We start from the raw sequence: 24472 nt of genomic DNA, 5'->3' as shown, positions 1-24472 counted from the left end.
CTTTCATTAGAGTTTATAGTGTCATACAATTATTCCCACAAGGCTTATTTGTTAGAACATAATACATTTGAAAGTCTTTGCTCATGCAGATAATTGGATGGTTTTATCTCATTTCTGGTGGATGGCACTAGAACTACCTATTTTTATTTCATCTAAAAACATTTTCGCTCAAAAGCCCCCTGGAGAGAAATGTGTATTGCGATATCATTAAAAGGCCTTTCGGTATTTAATAAGATAATAATTCGTAATCAATTCGACCGACAAGTTTTCAGTCCCTGGCCTGACAGACATGCATAAAGATCAAAAGAAAATTACCGCAGGTAAAAAAATCAAAATTTTGAGTTATCTGCCCATTATACAGGTGATGTCTTTTCATCTATTGCAGTATAAAACACTATTGTGTGATCAATACTTCTGAAATCAACACGTCATTTATAGAATTGCAGGACAAACGAAGAAATCAAGGTAAGACGGCACAATACAAACTCATCCATGCAATTGAATTTTTATTGGATCATAGTTTCTGAAGCTGAGCTATTGGATAGAAGATTAAATATTCATTATGACTTGATTATGTTAAGTTGAAAGTGACATCATGTTTTTCTTTGCAGATGACGACGTGTTTTAGACTTCCAACATGTGCGCTTGTCATTTTGAGGACGATCCCTCCCCGTCCCAATTCCGTATAGATATTGACAACTATTACCAACTGGCTGAGGTGATGGGGGACCGGAGACCCTCTCAGGAGGGGGAAATACCTAATCAAGAGGGGGACGAGGAGGACGATGTTTACGCTCAATTGGCACAAAAAGAAAGGGATCTTGTATTAGCTGCTGAACTTGGAAAAGCTCTTTTGGAAAGAAATGATGAATTAGAAAGGAGAAACGAACAAATAGCTGATGAATTTGCTCATAAAATAGAGGTATTTATTATAAATTGGTCATAATATTGAACAAAGGCTTGCTTTGATACTACATGTGGTGTAACATGTAGTTCTAAATATTGACTTGACATTTACATGGATCGTTTTCTACATTAATTTTACTTGTCATGTTGTATTACATTTCATCAGAAAGCACAATATGGGAGATAACTCATTAAATTTTGAATAATTTATTAAATAGTAGACTACATAATACTAACATAAAGTCCCTGATTAAAAGGTATCTATACAAATATTAATAGAATCAGAGACAAAAATGTTTCATTTGTGCTTGAAAGGTGTCCTGTTTCAATTTGATTAAAGACAGTTTTTTGTTCATAATTTTTTAAATTCAGAAGGTGAAAAGTGACATGTGGTTTCATTAACTATGAACTGTCAGGTTGTTGGGTTCCAACTATACAAATTCAATACAGGGTATTGCAATAAACCATTGCTGTTTATCCATTTCATTTTGAGAAACATCTTAAGTACAACCCCAGTTTTAGAGTGTCCTCATACTTGTCGTCAGTGTTCAAGAAATGGCATTCCAATATCTATTTTAAATTTGTTTAACTAATATACAGTGGCAACTCAGCGGGTGTTTCTAGAAAAGCAGAGGACGCTTACCCTACCGGCGGACCTAGTCAATGCTCCCAGTTTTTAGTGGAGTAAGATTTACTCATTTACCTTTGTTACATTGTATGTCTTATTTTGGTTATTTTATATTCTTTGGTGTGTTTGTCTATTTTTCATGTCTGGTCTTTATCCCTTGATAACTTTCTTTTAATTTCCGCTAGAATATTGGTTCCATGTTTTTCCATAAATTTTATACTTTTATCCAGGAACTTCAACAAGAAAAATATGAACTTCATCTTAAACTTGAAAAAATGGAAGTAGAATATGAAAATACAGTTAAGGAATTACAATATGATATTTCACAACTTCGGCATGAACTTCAAACTCATCAACAACAGAGTAACCATGGTGATAAGGCTGCTAGTGAAAGAATAAGGGAGTTAACTCTTCAAAATGAAAGACTTAAAGAGGATATAAGACAGTCAAATATGAATGAAGAAGGACTTGTGACGGAAATGCAGAGTTTACGAGAACAAATGGTGTGCCGGAAATCATCCATGCATTTTCACATCAGCCAACTGGAAGTTCTTCAGGAAGAGGTATTTAAGTTGCACTCAAGAAATTAACATGCAGATTTTCCATGGTAGTTAAGAAATATGAATTATAAAAAATGCACAATAGGATTCTGAATTTAGGGAGATAACTCTGTAAATAACATTGAAATACAAGAGAAACAATTGAATTTTTGAAGTGAATTATCCCCTTAGAACTGACAGATTAGAATGAATGATTATACAGTTCATTATATAGACCCATCAAACAACAATTAATAACAAAAATAAAAATGTATAGCCTTTTTTGGGGTGTATCACATATTACAGAATTTGCATGATTCTTACGAAGACTACTACTTACATGTTTTGATTCATTTGTACTTTTCCTTGGTTTCTATGTCCATGCTCTAGGTTATAGAAAAAAGTATTATGTCAGTTTGGAATTTCATGTAATTTGACATTTAGAAAACAAATGATTAAATATTATTGTGAATCTAACCCCTATTAACCCCTAGCAAGGCTATGCCAGTTAGTTAACAAAAGGCAAGAAAAACTTAATGATAAAACTCCAGAATGATTAGAAATTCAGATATTTTTGCAAAAAATTTCCAAAAGCAGAAATCAACATGAAAAAATTAAAAATGTAACTTTCGTGGTCTTAATTTCCTTCACCTCTGGTATCTGTATATTGGATTCTAGAGAGACGTGAGTTTTTGTAGGTTGTCAGAATTTTCTAATTTAGGGATTCTTTAATTGTTGGTTTGTTTTGATGATATACATTTGTTTGCAACTGTGTTCATTGATTGACTGCAAGCAATGGAAGCAATGAAAATTGGTTACCTTAGAAATAAGAACTCTTCTAAATGTATTTAGTGTACATGTATATGTACCAGTATATACATGTACATGTAGAATAGTATTTATATGTACATGTAGGTTAATATATACATATATACTGGTACATGTATATACTAATGTATTGCCTGAAAGTTTGTACATATGTAATCTTTTATTCTCCTACATGCCATAGTCCATTAGATTTTGACATTTCCAGCATCCCTTGTTCTTTCTAGCTAGTGTTTGTTTTTTAAATAATTGCCAACAGGGTTTGAATCTATATATAAATAAAGATTTTAAAGTCTACTGTACAAAACTTTCTGATTCACAAGCTGTATTTTATGTTTTTAAAGACATAGTGTTTATTCCATGTAAACCTCCAATAGTTCCTAGATAAAGTTACTAATTTCAGCCTTTATGATTGTATTTGTAACATCAGTGACATATATAGTTGTCACAAAATTACTTCAAATCATCATCTGTATCAAAATTAATTACATTTTATTCAGACATTAAAATAGTATTGGAAGCCATTTCATGGATTATATTGACAGGCTGTATATCTATATACATTGTAAATTAAAGTGTCCATGTATTATTTGGTTAACAGCTGTCATCCAAGTTCATTGTCTCTTCATTGTAGGTGGGCTGGAAATTCTTGTTTACCTTGAATTTTTGCTCAAAATAGTACTTCAGTCCTTTGACTCTTCTGCAGGGGTGAAAATTAGATAAAAAGGGGGGATAACTTCATTTAATTCTAATGTACATGCACAAAGCAATAGACCAGCTGCCACTATGGGCACATATGTTTTATGAAAGAAAAGCTGACATTTTGTAATTTTAAAGTATGTTTATAACAAATATGAAAGTTGTATTAGAAATAGTGAAATCATTGACTTTGTTTAAAATAAATCGATACAACAAAGACAGAAATTCTACTACTAACCCACTGATTGTGAAACAGATGACAGAATATAATGAAAATTGCTATATCTGGTTACCATAATATCTGCTTAATGATATTTTCCTGACATTTATTTGTCATTAATTTCCGCAACCTGTCATAGTCCATTAGATTTCTACGTTTCTAGCATCCCACCTTCTTTCTGGTGCTCATTCCTGAAATGATTGCCTTCAGGGTTTGATCGACTCAATCTTTGAGCTTGAGCAAAGTTGGACCTAATTGAACTGTTGGAGACACCGGATGCATTAAAGGAAGGGTTTTAGTAGCTAATCACAATCAACTTGGTTCTGTGGCTATTTCACTTATCAGTGTTTCTAAAATGTTCCAGTTTTATTTCTTTTCCAATGGTTGTCATAGAAATAGACTTTTTTGCATTACCAATAATTGGTATATAGAAATTTCTGTGACAGTTTATATTTGTTAAGCAATTATCCGCTGTGCATTAGTCACACAAATAAATTAGGGTTAAATATGAGTTGATTATTTTCTGAAAGAAACACTAGTGCTTCTCACAGCATATTGTGTGACATCTTGTTTCCCTTATTCTTAGTTTTTATGTGCCCCATTAAGGTTAATTATCACTATCACAGTCCTAATGAGATTGAAAAACAGAAATCTTATTTTGTAATGCAATGTTAATGATAAATACACTTAAGTTCTGAATTCACTTGTTCAACCGAACATAAATTGTTTATGTGCTAATTTTCTGCAATCTACTATCCAAATCCAAGCTATGTCTCTATCACTTTTTAATAAAATAATAAAACACATTTCTGATTTCGTCAGGCATGGTGACCATGTCGATTTAATATTTTAATTGCATAAACAAAACATATTCAAAATAGAATTACTGTCCAGAACTACATCACTGAAAAATCGGAATCTATCCACAAAATATCCAATAAAGAAAAAATAGTTACAGTCCTGCCCAATAAATACACTGGCATTACAGAATATCTGAGAGTAAACATATATCATGATTAATAAAAATGAAATTGACCTCTTTATTACATAATTCATTAATACTGAAAACATGTCTACACTATGTATGTAAGTGGTCACCGCCCAACCTCAGTAACTGAAAAAACGTGATCCTCTCCTTTATATACTACCCGTGAAATTCAAACCGTTTCTTTCCCAATATAGACAATATAAACTACCTAACTGAAAATTACTACACATAAAGCACATAAATATATAGTAGCTTGGTTTTGTTTTACAGTTTCCAGCCTTTAGGCATCATGCAGGGGTTAAAATGTTACAACTTCTACTCAGTCCATATATTTATGCCTTTAATTGTCAAAACAAATGTATTTACATTATTAAATGTAAGTATTTGTACGAATCAGGCAAAATGGGAAAAAAATTTCGAACATGCGTGTCAAAAACCCACTGATCTGACAATATAATTTCACTCTAGGTTGCTTTCTCTACTTGAAAAGACCGTTATTTGTTTTCTGTATCATTGGATTTGCTCAGAAATTTTTAAATAGAATGTTAAAAAGATTGAGAATTTTGACATAGTTATATGCTCTTGAAATGTTCATTTTCAGTGCATTTCAATGAAATAACTCAATGCACCAACATGATATGGAATATCTTGTCTTTTTTTCCTTGATTCTGATGATGCAAATATTCAAATCAAACTTTCAAAATAGTGGATATTTCATGCCATGTTTCACCCACTGCCTGATTCTTACAGAGACTGACACTTAAATATAGTATGTTGTATGTACACATCTAGTCTATTCCATAGATGTTTTGCTAGCTCCTACTTGTACATGTCATATAAATTCCACAGCTTTGGATTCAAAACTGGAAAATAAAAAAATATACATGTATATCCACATTCTTGCATGAAATCTTGCCAACAAATTTTACTACAATTAGTTTAGTCTCCTCACTCTGCTAAGAAATGTATTGTTTACTTCCTTAACCAATAACCATGGATCTGCTCTAGAACTTGGGAATAATTTTAAGACTAAGACACTTTGACTTTTATCCCATCAACACAGACATACACAGAAGCCCTGAAATTGTGAGGATTGGTTTGGCTGTATGTGAAACTTTCTTTGTGGTCACTCATACTGATTTAAATCTAGGTTTGAATTTCTTTGAAGGGATGGGGCATTTCTTCTGGTTGAAAATACCATGCAAAACTGTAAAGTTGAAAAGAATATCAGAAGCACAATATACAAGTTTTAACTAAAATCTCCTATATTAAAATTGTCAGGGACTTAAAAGTGTCTAGTTTAGACAGGTTTTTGGATTATTCAGGGTTTTGATATAGACAGTTTTTTTACTGTATATATTATTAAACTAAGTTTTAAAACACTATGATAAGTATAGCACTATGTGTTGCATTCTATGAAAATTTGACCTTTACATAAAGACCACCTGCCTTATGTGACATGATTTTGTTCATCCTTTGGAAGGTCTTTTAAGAAGTTTGGACTGTATATGTATGTCCATGCATTTCACCAAATTTCAAGATATGAAATTAAAAACTAAAGCATGCTTGAAAAATTTGGAAATTTGGCTTCTGCAAAAATAACATGCTGTATATAGTATTTCAGTATGGAAATTATTTTGATTGGTTTTCAGGTTATTTAAGCTAAATATTTCTGTATTTTTCACCATAATGCAAATTAAATCACATCTTGGTTTAGAGTGACACAGATGCAATAATGAATGTGCATATCAATTTCCTTATTTACAGAAGAGTAGTTACATTATAATGGATATACATGTATTCTTATGTATTGCATTAGAGGATTTAGAGATCTTGAAGGGGCTGACTGTTGTAATGTAATATTCTGTAGTACCACTGTTACAGAATAAGAAAAATGTAAAATCAAGGAGTTGCTTTAAAAGCAGAAAATACATGTGTATGCATATGTAAATATTGTGAAATGCATGGTCCTACATTTTGTGGATGTATGTGGGCTTTTTTGGAAGAATTCATTATAGGCAATCTTAAAATCTTTTTAAGGAGTGTTCTCATCCAGAAATTTAGGTAAGGAGGTTTGATCAATTGATGGATTGATTGTTGGTGTTTAACACTCAAGCAGCAATATTTCAGCTATATTCAGGCAATGAACGTGAAATGGATGATAAAATGAAAACATAAAATGATAAATTTATAATAAAGTGAATCAAAGTACTCATGTACTGAATCAATTGAAATTGATCTCTGAATTCTTACTTCACAAATAATCGTCAAATTGCAAAAATTGGGATAAAAGGAAAGTACAGGATTCAAATTCAAACACATCTAAAAATAAACTTTTTGTTAAATAGTTAATGTTGGACTCTGATTTATTTTTATATTGACCGTTCTGATTACAAAGGACACTACAAAAAAACACACACCAGTTTCATAATGCATTGTGGCAGTGCACCAGTTTACATAATATTCAGGTTCAATATCAGTTTACATGAAACACCTGGATTAATAAACACAAAACTCACTGACATACTGGGTAATTGGACTGCAAACTACTACCTCAGTTGGCCTTAATTTCCCAGTTTCTAAATAATTTCAAAGCGAAATTTAATTTATCGACCTCCAGGTCAAAACTGTCTGTCAAATCATTCAAACTAAAGCCACCACAATAATTGAAACAAATCATATCCTTAGATACATATCAACTAGCTACAGTCCTCAGTTGATAAGCTTTACAGCACAAGTGCTACAAGTTATTGCATAGACACCTATGTTTCATTTGAAGTGCTTAGTTTTATAGGCATCTAGTTCCACACACATTAACATGAAATAGAATACAATTTCAACAATTATGTATGATGTAGACGACAATAATGATGAACTTTTAAGGCCCTAGAGCACCTGGAGTGGCTGTTGGAAGCTGTATTATCTATTACACATTGTAAAAAAAAACAAACAAACAAAATAATGATTATTACAAAGAGCAATATCACCAGACCACAGACTAACACCATTCCTGAGAAATGCATTTTCGAAATTCCTATGCCATAGTCTAAGCAAAATTTTATTTTTATTTGTCCTCTTCGGCTTCTCATGTCACAAGGCAGTAAATGTAAAAAAAAATACATGATACAGTGAGTGATACATCAAGATGGTTTCGAGGTTATGGTACCCTTTTGTAAAAAAATGAGTGGCAAATGATAGCATGGAACCCCTTTCTTTATAAAAATTTCATTATCGGATCCACTGCTTCCTTTGCTAGCTCACCTGGCAGAAGGCAGTGTTAAGTGTGATGAGATCTATCTGTGGTCAAATTTCATCTTAATCTGTTGAGCTATGTTGGAGTTATTGCCCTTTTTCAACATTTTTTGCTATTTTTAATGTTATTTCTTTAAAAAATCTTCTCCTTTGACACTACTGTACCAATTGGAACCGAACTTGGTATGAATGTTCCTAGGGGTATCGTGCATAGAACTGTTGTGGGGATATTTGATCCGTTGAAAAACATGGCTGCCTTTACTAGAAATAGAACAAAGGGGTCAGACAGTAGTTTTTCGCCAAAACCGTTAGGTTTAGCAAAATTATTTCTATAGCTGAAATGACCCTTATTATAAGGCCTTAAAAGTCTTCCGGGATCAAAGTTGTCAGGTGACTCCTTGTAAGAGTTATTGCTCTTGAAAGGAGAAAATGCCTTTTTAAAATTTTTTTTTTTCAGTTTTCAGCCACTACCTGGAAAACTATGATAGATAGGAAGAAATTTCAATTTCTGAAATGATCCTTATGATAAGTCCATCCAAAGTCTCCTTGGGTCAAAATTGTTTGACAACTTCTTCTTAATTTTATTGCCTTTAAAAGGCAAAATTCAACCAGGTGAGCGATGCAGGCTCCTGTATGTTAATATTTGGATCTGCCAGGACCTGTATGAAATATCAGAAGACAGCTTCAACATTCCGACTATTTATAGCCTTGCAGGGTGTTCATTTCTATCGATATTATGCATCTAAAAATAAATAGACAACTTGAATGTATCCACAGTGAAGGATTGATTGCATAGAAATAAATAGGTGGTGTTAAGAGATTAGAGGTCAACCATTTCTAATTGTGTTGTTGCTAATACTTATGTACAATCCTAATTAATCAGCATATTAAGTTTGCTGTAAAAGTCATTTATTGGGCTTGTTTATTGGCGTAAATAACATATAATTAATTTTAATATATTAGAAATACCTTTAAGTGCTGCTGCTGACCTATTCTTTTCACACCCAGACCTGCAAGGGGCAAAATGGGGTTTGAGGTTCATTTTCCTCAAATCACATATTTAACAAAATTTTACAACAAAAAAAAGGGGGGGGAATAAACATCATACAAACAATACAGAGATAAAAATGTCAGTGAGCAATCCAGGGTGCACCTACAAGTTCACAAATTACAGCAGAGTGGAATAACCTTTAATGACACGAACTTTGAAAAAAGAAGAAAATCAAACAAAACAGATCTGCTGAAGGAAATAATTATGGATTGATGATAAAATTTTGTGCTTGAACTTTTCAGATTAATTTACTTAATAAGAGAAAAGGAGAACTTGATAAAAGGATAACAGTCGTGACGGAAGACAGGGATGGTTTGGCATCTAGTCACGAGGAAGCTCAGGAAAGAATTCTCATGTTAGAAAGAACAAAACGGGAAGCTGAATTGAAGGTACATATGATTTATAGGCATACAGGTACATTTATCAATTTAAGGCCGTATTAAAAAATTACAATCTTAATAATTTTTGTTTGAAACAACTTTTGCTCATTTACCTTTGTTACTTTGTATGTATAATGTTAGTTACTTCATGTTTTTTGTTGTTTATGTCTGTTTACCATGTCTGGTGTTTGTCTTTGGATTACATTGTTTTGATTACCGCTATAACCTTGGTTCCCTTGATTACTCTTAGGCCACGTCAAATATGTTTGATTATCAGTATCACTCGATTGAATTTTGTGAGGAACAGGATATGATCTATGTTTACATTAAGGTAATTAAAAAATTGACCAAACTTGCTGTCATATATCGAGATTCGACTCTTCCGAGATACATCAGTATTTGACTGTATCAGGAATGGAGTTGGAGTAAATGAACTGGCAAAATCAAGGATAAACCAGGAAAAATGGAATTAGCCACTTCATTCCTGACTTAGTACAGGCATAATAATCAAAGTGATATGTTTGGTTAAACCGGGTTTTATGGGTAGCCAAACCACCTGCTTCAATAGGGGACATAAAGGTTATGGTGTACATTTGTGTTCTGCACACCAGAGTCAAAATAGCTAAAACTATTGGACAATTCTTGTAATATTTTTCCTTGAAAAGCTCCAAGAAATACTGAAAATAACATTTAGCTGTTATTTCAAAGAATAGTCAAGATAAGAAAGCCCTTTGCCTGTCAAGTTAAAAACTGATCACATTTCAAAATTTGAATCACCTAGGTGGTCTCAGGGTAATTTGCTTGCCTTTGTGGGAGGTTGAGAGATTAATCACTAGCTGTATAATACCAATGACTGTATTGGTAGTCTCCACCTAGCAAGTAGTTTTCAAGGGAGTAGAGTGACGGATGGTTAGCTCTAAGTCAGAATAATGTGTCAGAGATGGGTGTTGCAGTGTTCTAGGAATTTTCAGAAATTGAGGTTTCCTCCGGAAAAATCCATACAAAATCAACTTTCCCACAGTCAATGACTGCTTTCCTAACAGAACAAATCCGTACAGCATATGAAGTTCTCAACTTGCCATGGGAAAGTGTGACTATGTACCAAACTTTCCCTGACCCAAATCTCACTTGCCCTGGGTAACAGGAAATAGGAATCCTAGAACACTGTGTTGCTTCCTTGAGCTACACTACATGTAGCACAATAAAGATCCCGCTCAGGATGTCAGTCTAGTAGAAAGTAGAGTATGTATAATGGGTCAGTCCTTTGTATTAAAATGCATTAATAATGAAATATGCTTTTCTCTGACATAGTCAGGAATTAGATATTCTCTTTGATGACAGAACAAATAGAGAATAATATATCACGGTTTAGCATAATTTACCATCATGAATCATTAATTCACAATAGGAGAGTTAAAACAGTCTGTTTGTAATAAAACATTTACAACATACTGGTACATCTTTTTGATAATTTACTTGAAGTTTGTGATGTGTAAAATTGTTTTTTGCAACTGTGAAAGTGCATGTTGATAGGTTTTTAGGAATAGAGGTCATGTGATATTAGATGCCAAAATATTTTTTTAGGGTTATAATGATAAAAATTCAACTTGGGTTCTTAATTGTTATACAAATATTACATGATTTACTAAGGGGGTTTTTAATGTCCTTCACTACCCTGTTAGGTCTTGCATGGATGGATTATATTGCATGATTGCAGTACTAATATATTTATAGAATACACAAACAGCAATGCCATACAGTTTCCATGGTTTCTGAATTTGTCCATTGAAATGTATCATATACTGGTTATATACCCATGAATAAGCTTAGTCATGTTTTTCTCATAATAAATTTTATAGTTTATCATAAAAAGTAGGTAAATTTTATATCAAAATAAATAATATTTAAATAGACAGGTTTGAAAAATTAATGATGTCTGGTTAATATTGTTAGAGTTATCTACCTTAGAAATTGAAATTTCTTAAACAATTTTGGAATCATTATCACGCTGACAAATCTTAAAAGATTTTGATAGAATTTTATACTAAATATTACTATGCTAAATTTCAGCGATTATTATTTTGATGACATCTATTCCCTTTTTACACCAAACTACTGGAGTGGAAAACTATTCCTTTATTTACATGCTTCTTGTCTATAGATCACTTTGACTTTTTGTATGAACAATGTAGCAACTTAAGGATTAAGTAGCACACCAGATAAGAATCATGCAAAATGTGATTCATGGTTGGAAAATCGACTTATTTTTATTTTTGATATTTTGTTTGAAATGTTATAGTAAACAGAAATTAACATGTGGCTTTTCATATAACCCTTGTTCACAGGAGATAAAAAGTATATAGAATGTATTGTAAAATTCAAAATTAAGGGAGGAAATTCTGTAAATGACACTAAAATACAATAGAAACTGTTGAATTTTCATTGTGAATCATCTCCGATAATGGAATGAGCAATTATACATTTCATCATATAGACCTATGAAGCAACTTACTAACGAAAATCATATTGCATATCATTTTTTTTTTTCGGAAGTGTATCACGTACATGTTACAGAATTTGCATGATTCTTACAAAGACTACAACTCAACACCCAATTGTACATAAAAGTAAATATTTAGGTACTAAATTCTATTTGTGAATCAGGATTAATACAAATCAAGTTGACATCAATGTTGACATCTTCCTTTTGCAGGTTGTACTTACCCAGTACCTCACATTAAATTTCTAACACAGTTAACACAAAGCTTTGGTTTGAATTTATTCATTTTTAGAAATTTTGGGAATATACAATTTATATGATGCTTAAACAATATCATTGAAAATTATTTTTTTCTTTTTATACAGCTACAAAACAGAGAAAGAGACATTGTAGAACTTCAAGAAACTAACCTCCAGCTTCAAGCTCAAATTCATCACCTTGCATCAAGGTCATCCACTCACTCCTCTCCTGTCAGTAGTAACAACCAATCACAAACATTGTTTAGTGAACTATCACAACTGTCACCTAGCCACCACCAATCACAGCCTTCTTTACATGAACTTATGTCACCGACATCCCCGCCTCCAGATTTTCCTTCCCAGGTGAGTTCTGAATATATTTAGTGTCCCCTGCAACATGTTGGGAGGGGACATGGAAATGCCAGGTCCATGTGTCTGTCCGTGTTTTCCGCACTTTTTTTGTAATGCTCTTACCAAATAAGTTTGTTTTTGGTATATGGCCTTAGCCTTATTATGAAGGGTAACAGATTAAGTTCGACTGTGGTTACGGTTGAAAGAATTTTATGGATTTTATGGCCCTTTGACTTTCAGTGAATTTGCAGATTTCCACACTTCACTGTGGATATGGGAATGCTTTATTATATTTATTATATTTGCAATTACATGTATGTAGCAGTGCATTCACAAGTAGTGTATATTTTTTTAATGCATACAAAGGCTTTTTGAAAATTAATAGTGTTTTTGCCCTTACTTAATTTTTCAAAGTTTCATTTGAGTTATCAGTCTTACTATTGACACAGTTGAATTTATATAAGCTTTTAAAGGGTATATGAAATTATGATTTCTTATTTACCAAAAAAGTTGCTGAAACTGCAACCATTGTCGGATTGACATATTTTCTTGTATTTTGAATTCGAAATTCCTTAATCCCCTTGTCCATTGGTCAGTCCAATATTCATTACATTTTTCTATGCTTCCAATTGATGGATTGATTTAAAATTTTGTGTGAAGCTTCATATGGATAGGGCATAGGTTGTAAGTTATTTTTGGTGCTGTCAAATATCACCATTCTGTTTTATTGGACTGCCACTTTTCACTATATGGAATGATAGAGATAATTATTGTCAAACAATTCTTGGCTACCAATGGATAGATTGATTTCAAATTTGGTGTGTGGCTTTATATATAGATATGACACATATGGAGAGAGATTTTGGTTGTTGTCTTATATCAACTTCCTGTACGAGTGGTGGCATACCTAGCAACTCCATGTTTTTGTTGGAGGTGCACTGGTTGTAATTGTAAGGCATTGACATAAGTAGACAAAAAATATGTACGTATCAATAGAAAAAATGTTACTCGGATCATAAGTTGGACAAAATTACTTTTATTTATTTATTGGATTTTTGAAATTTTGATGAAAGTTTGTTTGATTTTTCAGTATTCATCAGATTGTCAAATGTCTCTGGCTGAGATGATGGAAGAAGATGATTTCGAATGTGATGATGAAGAGCATGTGACCTCAGATGTACATAGGTCACATGACCTTCTAACAGAATTTACTGAGCCCAATGCTTTAACAGATTCTCAGTTTTTGTCAAATTTTCAAGAAGTTTCACGGGATTATTGTAGTGACTATGAGGTCTGTAATGCATTAAAGATATTTTTATGAATACATTGCTAACTTAAGAAACAACTGTTTTATTACTGGTATATTGTCAAAAGTGGGGAAATTAAGGAGGTAGACCTAAGGTAAGGGATATAACTCGTGAAGTCAGTGATATGTTTGTATCATATTCAATTTAACCAAAGGCTATCAAGCTTTAATTTGACACAGAATGAAATCAATCTACATTACTCTGATGCTTATATGATATTGATGTAAAATGCTGAATACAAACGTTCCAGTGATTTGTAAGAGTTGTGTCCCTTACCCTAGGTCTACCTCCTTAAGCTAGGATCAAATTTTAAACATTACACAGGAGCAGAAAAAATCCAGGGCAAGCAATTGATTCTATGATTAAAACTTGCAATGATATGTTCAAGGCAAGGACAAAAATTAAAATAAAAATTCCCCAAAAAATGCTATGCTCCAGAATGCATAAATTTGGTTGACCAGTTAGTATCTTACTTGGTGCGAATATAGAAGAACATATTAATTTATTCCAATCTTTAAATTATACATAGAAATAGTTCTGGCATATCTACAAAAAAAATCAAATGGTTTTTCCATTAACAATTTTCTTTCAGGAAATTATCAGAGGGAACAGTTAAGTTCTCCAAAATCAATTTGAATTATGTTGAATGGTATTGATGAAGCCAATTTAAATTGACTATGATTTGAACTGTCTGACAAAAAACCATATTACATGTATATTGATCACCTTATTTATTCAAAAGCTACATGAATATTTACATTGTACCAAGAGCCTTAATATTATATCAAAGTTTTGACAATAGTATGTTTGTTTTATGTCTAGGGAAATATTAATTCAGACTGATTTGGTTATTGGAATGCTTTTAGTTAGTTAGAATATGTGTGATACTGCAAAACCTGTATTGATCAAATCATGAAAAAACTTGAAACCTGTCTGAAACAGAATTCTTGTGAAATCTGTTTAAATCAGTTTCATTGCATTCAGAATTTGTGTAAAATCGAGCCACAGCTTTAATTAAACTAAAACCCTCAATCCTTAAGGGTTCAATTTTGACAGATTTCACTGTAAAAGCTTGCCAAGATTTGAAGCATGTATGTATGAATTCCACCTTTATCCTACAACCCAATTACACTAAAAGTGATCTTTTTTATTGAAAGAAAAAAAACCTTTTTGTTGATATATGACAAATACTGCTTACCGGTATATCAAATTCTTGTGAAATTCCTCAGCTAATGACATTGTTACATGATCACTGAAAAATTGCAGCCATAGATTGGTATGCTGGTGTTGTTGTTGTCTATAGACATTTGGTGTCTGGAAGATCACTTGAGTATAAACAAATCGGGAATCGTTTCCTTTTACAGGTTGAGAGTTTGGATTGTTAAATCATGCCTTTTTGTGAATGAACCTTCAAAATGTTGCCTAAAGGCAAATATCTGATGGTTTGAAAGCTTAAAAAACTTAGTCAGAGATAGGTTTTATTTTGATTTATGTTCATGAATACTGCAATTCAATTTATGTTACAAGTATAGTATTAACAAATCAGGAGTACATGTATGTTATGAATGAAGATTATTTTGATGATTTACACTTCAGTGGACTCACTGTCTAATTTAAAAAAAAAAGATCTTTTTTTTGGAACTCCATGTTGCCTCTACTTTCTGAAATTTGGCAACATAAATTGGCACTGGTAGATTTTTTGAAGCCAGAGCAGCCCCTGGATGTCTACAGGCAAAATTCTGATGGCGTAAAAGCTTACAACATTGTTGGTATCATTTTTATTGATATTTATGAATACTGCAATTTAAGTACCTCTCTGTTGAAGAATCAGGCAAAATGTGCATAAGGTGTGGCACATGAAGAAAAAAAAACGCAGATATTTTATTTGATTAATCAAGTATTTATACATGATAACCTCCAGAAATAAACATCAAAGTGTTTGTAAAATTTGCCTTTTTAAGATATTGATAGGTCGAATTGAGTTGAAGTGCACTATGGAAAACTGGCGGGAAAGTTTTCCTGCACTTTTTCCTTATATAAGCAGTCAAAAAATATTTATGTCACAGATGCTTCAGGATAAATTTAAATAGCTTTTCAGTTGTTTTCTAGATGTATTGAATATATTTGAGGCAGAAAAGACCAAATTGAGAAAAATGATATACCACCCATTGTCTGATTCTTACACAGAATGGTACTTAAATATTGGTGTTTCAGGTACAATGTAAACGTAGTTTAGTAGTTTAGGTTATGTTTATTTTAGAGTAAAATTCCAAACAAAGTATAATTTTTGTTTTTTCAGTTGAAAGAAGAATTAGTGAATGTTTACCAACAGCTGAAGCAGTTATGTAAGGATTGTGGGCATGACATTGGTAACCATGACAATAATGATACATATAAATTAGGGAGTTTATCTCTCCTGTTACAGGATCTCAGAGCTATCATGCAGAACATGGTCTCTCATAAATCACATGTAAGTATGTTTTATGGATGATAATATTCTAACTGCCATGCTTGAAGTGCTGGAGGTTGCAGGTTCATTACTGGGTCATACTAAAGACTATAAAAGCGGTAGTCAGTGCATATTTTTGTGTTTACATGTGTGTATTAAAATGTGTTAATCAATGTTTTTTTTTGCCCCCTAGTGGCCCCCACTTTGTGCCGCAAGGTGATTCTCTTGATCTACCACTGCCTCACCCTATGTGTGCTAGCACAATAAATATTTGGCTTGAAGTTTCAGATTTGTACAAATCAAGGTCTGTTTGATTGCATGGTCAAACATTCCATTTTTAATAGATATTAATCTACAGTGGGTTGCTATCAAGTTTTTTTAGACCAGGTTTCAATTACATTCAATGCAGGAACCAAAAAAGTTGTCAACTTATATCAAATCTGTTACATAGTGAAAATAGTAAAAAAAAATATAAAAAGATACTTGAAATATTGATTGTTGGATAAATAAACATCCAGGTGACTGGGTACAGCTAGAAACACATGTGACCTGAAATATCACCTCAGGAACATGTGACATCTGACAGTAAGATTAATGGATGTCTCAGCTTCATGTATGTTCATGGCATCAAGTGCATTTATGAGATTTAACTGGTATTGTACTACAGGGATTCAAATCTGCTTTCCATAGTGAAGCCAAAAGTCTAATCATGCAGTGAGAATTTGAAGCCATTATCAAAAATTGAAAAATTTAATAAAGGTCCTCCCAGTGAAAATTTAAAGTCAAAGAACACAGGAAAAATATATTATCAATTATACTATAATACTGCCACAGGTCCAAAGAACGTGAAAAGATATTTCCAACAAAGGTGGTGCATATAATTGAAAAAAACTTATGTTATTAAAATCAAGAAAAAGGTAGATAATCTTTTTCTAGAATATACAGTATAGTTTTTAAAGGATACAAACTTTATTCATGAAGTTTTCTGTAAACTTCACACATAATTTACTTGTTATGTTACAAGAAAAAAACACCAATAAAAAACCTCCAGTTTTCAAACCAAATCTTCAGCTGAAAAATGACAAATCACCAGTTTTGAAGGAACCAATTTATCACATGTATGTTATAGTAACATGAAAGAAAGAGGTCTCAAAATAATACAAGTCACATTTTAAGAGAGTTATTAAAATGTAAATGCCTTTATTTTCAGCTGTCATCCTCAGAAGTTCAGACAAACCTTTCAGATGATGAAGAAACATTTGTTACATTACACAAACAAATTGGTGACCTCAGACTAGAACTTTCAGCTGCTCAGAGTGACCTTGATAAGGTCAAGGACGAGTTGTCCGAGCGTGATCTTAAATTGAAGGAGAAGACAGAAGAGTTAAGTCACTTGACCAACAAGGTAAAGGTAACACCCATTTTCTGGCTTCATACATGTTGTAAAAATGTAAGTTTAGTTTAGATAGAAGAGGACTATTGCTCAATAGTGAATTTTTATCTTGATGTTTCTGAATGATAATATCCTTTCTCAGTGCAGTAGGGAGATCATTCTTAATGTAAACATCAATGCAGCATCCTTGGCCATTAGAATTATAGAGCCAATCTGAGTGAAGATTACTCATGATGATCAGTTTAACATTCTCTATACCAGCTCAAGAGGGAACCCAGTCTCATGAATATGATGAATAATAATTGACAATTATTATATAGATAGCAGTGTTTTATCAAATGTTCCCAGTGTAATAAATTTTGATAATTCACACTGTGAAATAAATTCGGTAATATCACTCTTGCACTTTTTCTCGCCAAAACGTAACAATTTTGATATCAATCCACCAATCACAGAATTTAAAATTCATGTTGAAATTTCCATAAATTGTACAATGACAGAGTTGCCCTATACACACATACAAACAAACTAAAATGTTAAAACCACAACATGAAAACTTCAAAGATTAGAAATGTTAAAACAGGTAGATAATTAAACAAATAAGAACATGTATAATTTCAAGTAATAATTTAGCTATGATAAATTTATAAGATTTAAAGTAGTATATTTGAATTAATAAGATTTAAAGTAGTGCATTTGTGTTATGTTTGTAAAATTCTTTATATATATATTTTTCATGTTGTCACAACAGATATCAGTTTTAGAGGTAAGTCTAATTTTAAAATGTATTTCAGAAAGTATTGATAAAAAAAAATATTGAGTTATCTCCCATAAAACAATATTTCAAGATGTTTATCTGTTGGTGAAAATGGGGTTTATATTTTAACAAGTGCATTTTGAAGTTATTTGAGTTATTCTGTATACAATATTTTAACACTGAACAGTTTAACTTTTATACATTAGATGTTTACCATTGGAAATCAATTTATGCACTGGTTATTTGCATATACATCTCCTAATGAATATAAATGATTGATAAAATTCTTTTAGAAATTAGATAAGTAACATTGTTACTTCTGTTAGCATTGAGATATTAAAGAACCAATATTATCTGGGGGATTTTACTTGAAGATTGTTTCTCAAGAAACACAATTTTATTTAAAGACTGTTTTAGAAAATGTCTGGTCTTTCTCCCTGGATTACATTCCGCTAGAATCTTGGTTCCCTTGATTACTCTTTAAAGTAATCTGATTCTCCATGGGAGGGCAAATTGTGGTTACCAATGACAGGTGGTCTTCATGTACAGATTAATATTTCATAAATTACACTGCACAGAGGTGCCTTAGAATTAATGTTTGTTTTTTGTTTGTTTTTTTTAATGAATATTCCTGGAAAGATAAAAGAGTTAAAATATGTTTTATAACCTACAATATATACTACACCTTTTGGAACCAACGTCTTACTAGCAAGTTTCCCTCAAAGCTTACTTGAAATATGGACATTATTTACATTGACAACTACGAACCAGAAGTGAAGATGCTGAACTTTTGGAACAACTAATATACGTAATTCTTCTCCAAATAGGGAAATTATCATGAGCTGAATGTTTCTTTTTGATGTTTTGTCTGTTATTTTTTTCAGTTGACGTTACAACATGAGGAACTGTCAAGACTTCAGGCTGAGAAAGACAGACTTCAGGATACAACAAGGAAATTAAGCCCTGATGAAATAGTGCAGGAGGCTCGTAGAGAAAGAGATGGAGCTATAGACAAGTAAGTTTATTGGTTGTAAGGGGACACAACTGTAAAAATCTGTTATTTTAAAATTAAAGTTCATTGGCTGTAAATAGATATACTGGTAACTATCAATATTTTCTATTTTATGTTTTTAGTTCATTGCTGTGGATAGAGATGAATATTTGTTATTTTATGGTAATAAACACCCTCAAGCACATGTTAGGCTAGTCTACCTTTTACAGCATCCAAATTATCATAACTACTGGTACAAGGAAAAGCCATGAAACAAGAAAAGACTTTCAAATAATTAAAATCCTTAAAGGTTTATGAGTTATCCTATGACCTGTAAACAGATGGAAAAATACATTTGTTCACAATAATACATTCATCAAAAGATGGGCACATAAACATATATCCAAGTTTTACATTTCTGCTGGTGACTGTTATATCATTGCTAGATTAATATTTTATTATTCTTTCTTCAGACAGAATAAAATGGAGGTGGAGTTGACGAAATCCAAGATGGAAATGTTATCTATGAATGAACAACTAATGGATGCCATCCAGCAGAAAGTAGCTTTATCACAGGAACTTTCTCAATGGCAGGTAAGGGAGACAACTCTTTTAGCAGTGATGTGGTCTCATTAACCACTTTCAAGTCAAATAGCCACCCCTCTGTGTACATGTAGTACCAGAAACACACTAAACCTAGATTTATACAATTGAAAGTGTATGTTGATCAAAAGTAGTTTAAATAAAGCTGAGAATGTGTACTTTAAAAGTTAAAGTGGTGAGTGAGACCTGCAGCCTTGAGGTATTCAAAGGTTAGAAGTGGTGAGTGAGACCTGCAGCCCTGAGGTATTCAAAGCAGTTGTTCACTTCCCCAAGTAAATAAAAATAAACATGTAAAAGAATTTTTAATTCACTGTTTAACATTTTACTAAAAAAAAAAATAGTGAAACTGAAAATGTCAATTAATAATCCATGGCTCTTGGACATAAAATTATCATTATTGAAACAAAGCTGAGATAAACATCCAAGCAGAAGTATACAAAAAAAAAAAAAAACAATAAGAATGCACTGTTAACCCCTCAACATCGAGTACGACTGGCACTAAATTTCCTTTTGACCCTTGTAAAAAAAGTTGTAAAATATTTGTATTTGTTTTTGTAAAATCGTCTACATTGAAGACAGATGTGTTTAGTCATCTACATTCAGCCTCTCAATTATTTCCTCATAATTTCAAGAACTTTAAATGGGAAATTTCTCCCATCTTATTTAACCTGTTTGGCTAGAAATCATAAAAAAAAACTTTTTTAAAAACAATGATCTTTAGTGGTCATTGTACTTTAAGGAACGTTGCACTAATCTTCTGTTAGGTGGAATTGGATTTAAGGTGGAATAAATTCTATTGGTAAATATAAAATATATTGCAAAAAACTACTGTGAATGTACTAATATTTGTTGGATACCAATATTCGTGGATTTCTTGGGTAAGGTAAACAATGAAATTTGATACCCAACGAAAAGGATTATGTATTTTAAATTGCATGACAGGATCACCAAAACCCAGTATTCAAGAATCCACAAACTTGTGCTTTTCCCTTAAACCAAGAAAATTGATACTCATGAATATAAGTACTTTCACAGTATACCTCCGCAAATCTGCTTTGAAAAAACTGAGGGGAAGATCTGCCACTTTTGATCTTTTTAAAAAACTTTGAGAGAGAGATCAGAGTTAACTGTCACAGAAGTTGTGATCTGAATACGAACAGTGTAATTTATGAGTTCATATGTTTTGATGTTTTCATTGTACACTGTAGGTTGACATGGAGGACCTTCTAGACTTTCAGCTGAAGGAGAGGATTAAAGACGAATCAGTGACAGAACAAGTTGTTGAACAATTACGTAAACAGATATCAGTTAGAAAATCAAAGTCCACGTCTTTTCTGGCCAAGGAGTCATGACGAAGGAAACTTTAACCGAGCTTTTAAAATTCAGGCCTTGTTTTGAAAGTTGAAAATGTTAGATTTTTTAAGAGATGTGATCTTTCCAAGAAGTGTTCTCTAAAATTATATAAAGGGACCAAGAAGAATATTCTGTTGTTTAAAATCATGATGTATTTTGGACTTTTATTCCAGTTAGCAAGATTTTGAAGCCTTCTTGTTTAATATTTAATTATAAGGTTTGGAATTTTGTGATTTTTTTTTTAAATAGAAAATTATATGCTATTAAAACAATTTGAGCCAACAGTAATAGACTTACTAGTATAGTTTGAATTTGGTTTTTTTACTCTTAAGAATGTTTGCTGGTCATGACCTGACATTCCATTTTTTTTGTCAGACTTTTGGACTCATCTGGTTTTATCCATTTCATAGCATTAAGTTTTTTGTCTAGTGACCCCCACATTTTTTAGCATAATTTCATTAAACATATTAAAATGTTATTTGGGAAGTTTTTTTTTTATGAAATCCTTGTTATTTCTGTGGTGTATTTAAAAGATAAAAAATGTACTAAGACAAAACCTATGGAAAATCTAGAAAAACCCTTTTCGCCAAAATTTCAAATGCTTATATCTCAAAAATGAGCACACTGACCCACCTATATTTTCTTCTTATATTGTTCTAGCATGAAAGATCTTTAAAGATTTCACAATGAAATCCCTGTTATTCTTAAGTAGACCAGCGAACATCCTTGATTAAAATTCAGGGCATTTTCTTCAGTTGTGTGTCAGAATTATTAAATATTTCAGGAAAAGACAAAATAAGGTTTTCAAAATTTTTTTTTGGTCATTTATTTTTTTACTTTCAAAGTAAGTAGCACAGGCAGAATATTTTTTCTTAGTAGTATTTTTTAGATTTTGGTCAGCGAAAAATTTTGATTTAAAAAATTTTTTTCTGAATAGTCTTTTTTAATATCCCAAAGAAATCTTCAATACACCTAATATTTGTATTTTATTTAATTAAAAGAAAATTTTGTTGCAAAATCTTAAACATTATTTGGTCATTCAAATCTAGTCAATGAATTTAAAGACCTAGTCATGTTATTGTGTATTTGAAGTATTATTTAATTATTTATATATTTATTTCTGTATATCTAAATGATCATCTTCCAATCTGCTGAAATGCTCAAAAAGCCAAAATATGTATACCAGTGATTTTTCTCATTTATTCACGTTCAAAGACTGTGATATGGCTAGACCTCTTTCGACAAGGGTAGTTTTGCAATGAGGGTCTGGATGAAGGTTTCAAACCACAAAGTGTGATCTTCCTAGTTCAAATGTGATAAGTGTTAGAATGGAATTTTAAAGTGTGATCGGAAGGGTGAATTATAGAGTATTCAAACAGCAGAGTAGAAAATAACTTTGTTTTTATTCAGGCAGTTCACATGTCAAGGTTCTCACGCATGCAATGTCATGATTTGTGGGGGAAACTTGCCATATGTAAGCATTGTTTTTTGACAATCCACTGAAAATGGCTTTAAGTACGGAATACTTGTGGTAACTAAGGGACTCTGCTGTTTGGGTGTTGAATGACATACAGATCCAGTTTTTAAAGGATGTTCTACAAGGAGGAACCTTTATTCAGACCTTAGGTAGGAACATATTTTGTCCATGGAAATATTTTCTCTGATTAATTCCTTCATGAGGTACGTATTTAATCTTTCAATTAATTTTGAATTAGTGCTATGAGTAATGTTGCATATCAGTGAGATGAATATGTGCTGAATAAAGGGAGGTTACATGTCCCTTATTAAGGGAAGGTAATTTGTAAATTGACATTGTCTGTATTTGTGATTTGACTGACTGATATTTATGAGAGTTTTTCCCCTTTTTGATGTATCTTTGTTTTATATAATGTAAAAAAAAATATAAATTGATTTAAAAAAAAAAAAACACTATAAAGGCAGAAAAAAGTCTGTGAAGGGCAAATGGTTATATACAATGCAAATGAAAAAAATCTGTAGATGCATACTGACTAAGGGAAATAACTCTTATAAAATATCAGTGAGCCAAACATGGTGACTTGCCTTTCGATGTATTTTTCTTGATGGTGCTTTTGGCAAGTCTTGCTTCACTTAAATTTTTGTACAGTTTTGTTATTAATTATTTCTTATTCTTGTTGCATAATGTGTATATTGAGATAATACATGTATTACTGTAAGTTTAAAAATTAAAAAAAAACCCTGTAAAAATGGTTGTTTACCTTTGAATAGTAGCCTAAAAGCCACTTATTATATATGATTACTTTCAGTAGGATACTTTTTACATGAACTCAGAACGTAAGAACCTTATTTTATCATCTAATTTATATACAAAATGAATAAAAAAATGCTTCAGGGGGTGCTGGTAGCTATGATAGTAAATGTCAGACAAAGAAAAGTTAAGGCATTAAATCCAGCAAAGTGTTTTCTAAGTTTTATTATTTATTTGAAGTATTGAAATTATGAAAACATCTCCCACTATGGAAACATTGAATTGTAATGAATAATAAACTGTTGAATATTTTCTCATGAAAATGAAAAAAAAAGCAACAACAAAAAAAATACTTTATTGAATATTTTGGTCCGTAATATCTATATTACATGAATGTCAATTAGTATAAAGATTTTTTTTAAATCAACAATAGATGGCTCAGAAAATGACTTTAAAATTCCCTAACAAAGCAACCAAATTTTGCACAGAATGAAGAGTTACCTCCCCTTTTCAATGAATTTAAATGCTTTCTTTATAATTTATTTCTCGTTAATTATTGCAGTTCATCAAAAACCAATATTCAACTTTGAGAATAGATACATTTGTGATATGGAATGGATAAAAAATTTTTGAAATAATTTGTCATGTGCCACCGACTGCCTGGTTATTGCATGGACTCCCTAATTTGTTTTATGATTAATCAAGTTACCAGAATACCTACAGCTGTACATGTATTAATCTATCAATACTTGCTATTATGCTTATTGTGATTCAGTGTACAATTTAAGGAATCCACAATAAATGTTACTTCTGA

At 31.7% G+C, this 24472-nt stretch overlaps 1 protein-coding gene across 2 annotated transcripts; it reads left to right on the top strand.

Annotated features, from left to right (window-relative positions):
• Positions 1 to 359: 359 nt before the first annotated feature.
• On the top strand, positions 360 to 24472 carry LOC148606546 (BICD family-like cargo adapter 1). Of its 2 annotated transcripts, none has more exons than XM_088544703.1 (12): positions 360 to 465; positions 612 to 922; positions 1765 to 2097; positions 9351 to 9497; positions 12354 to 12590; positions 13669 to 13869; positions 16185 to 16355; positions 17545 to 17739; positions 18479 to 18493; positions 19369 to 19499; positions 19949 to 20069; positions 21287 to 24472. In XM_088544703.1, exons 2-12 carry the CDS (start codon positions 638 to 640, stop codon positions 21428 to 21430), a joined length of 1980 nt encoding a protein of 659 aa, XP_088400829.1. In that variant the 5' UTR covers positions 360 to 465; positions 612 to 637; the 3' UTR covers positions 21431 to 24472. The 2 variants fall into 2 exon arrangements, with proteins under 2 accessions (XP_088400829.1, XP_088400828.1); XM_088544702.1 differs by having other exon boundaries at positions 17545 to 17745.

This window comes from Perna viridis, chromosome 9 (assembly GCF_037379345.1).
Source record: "Perna viridis isolate PV_CMFRI_1.1 ecotype Kerala chromosome 9, ASM3737934v1, whole genome shotgun sequence".
Taxonomy (NCBI): domain Eukaryota; kingdom Metazoa; phylum Mollusca; class Bivalvia; order Mytilida; family Mytilidae; genus Perna; species Perna viridis.
The sequence above is the reverse complement of the archived record's forward strand: the minus strand, read 5'-3'. Positions and strand labels throughout refer to the sequence as shown.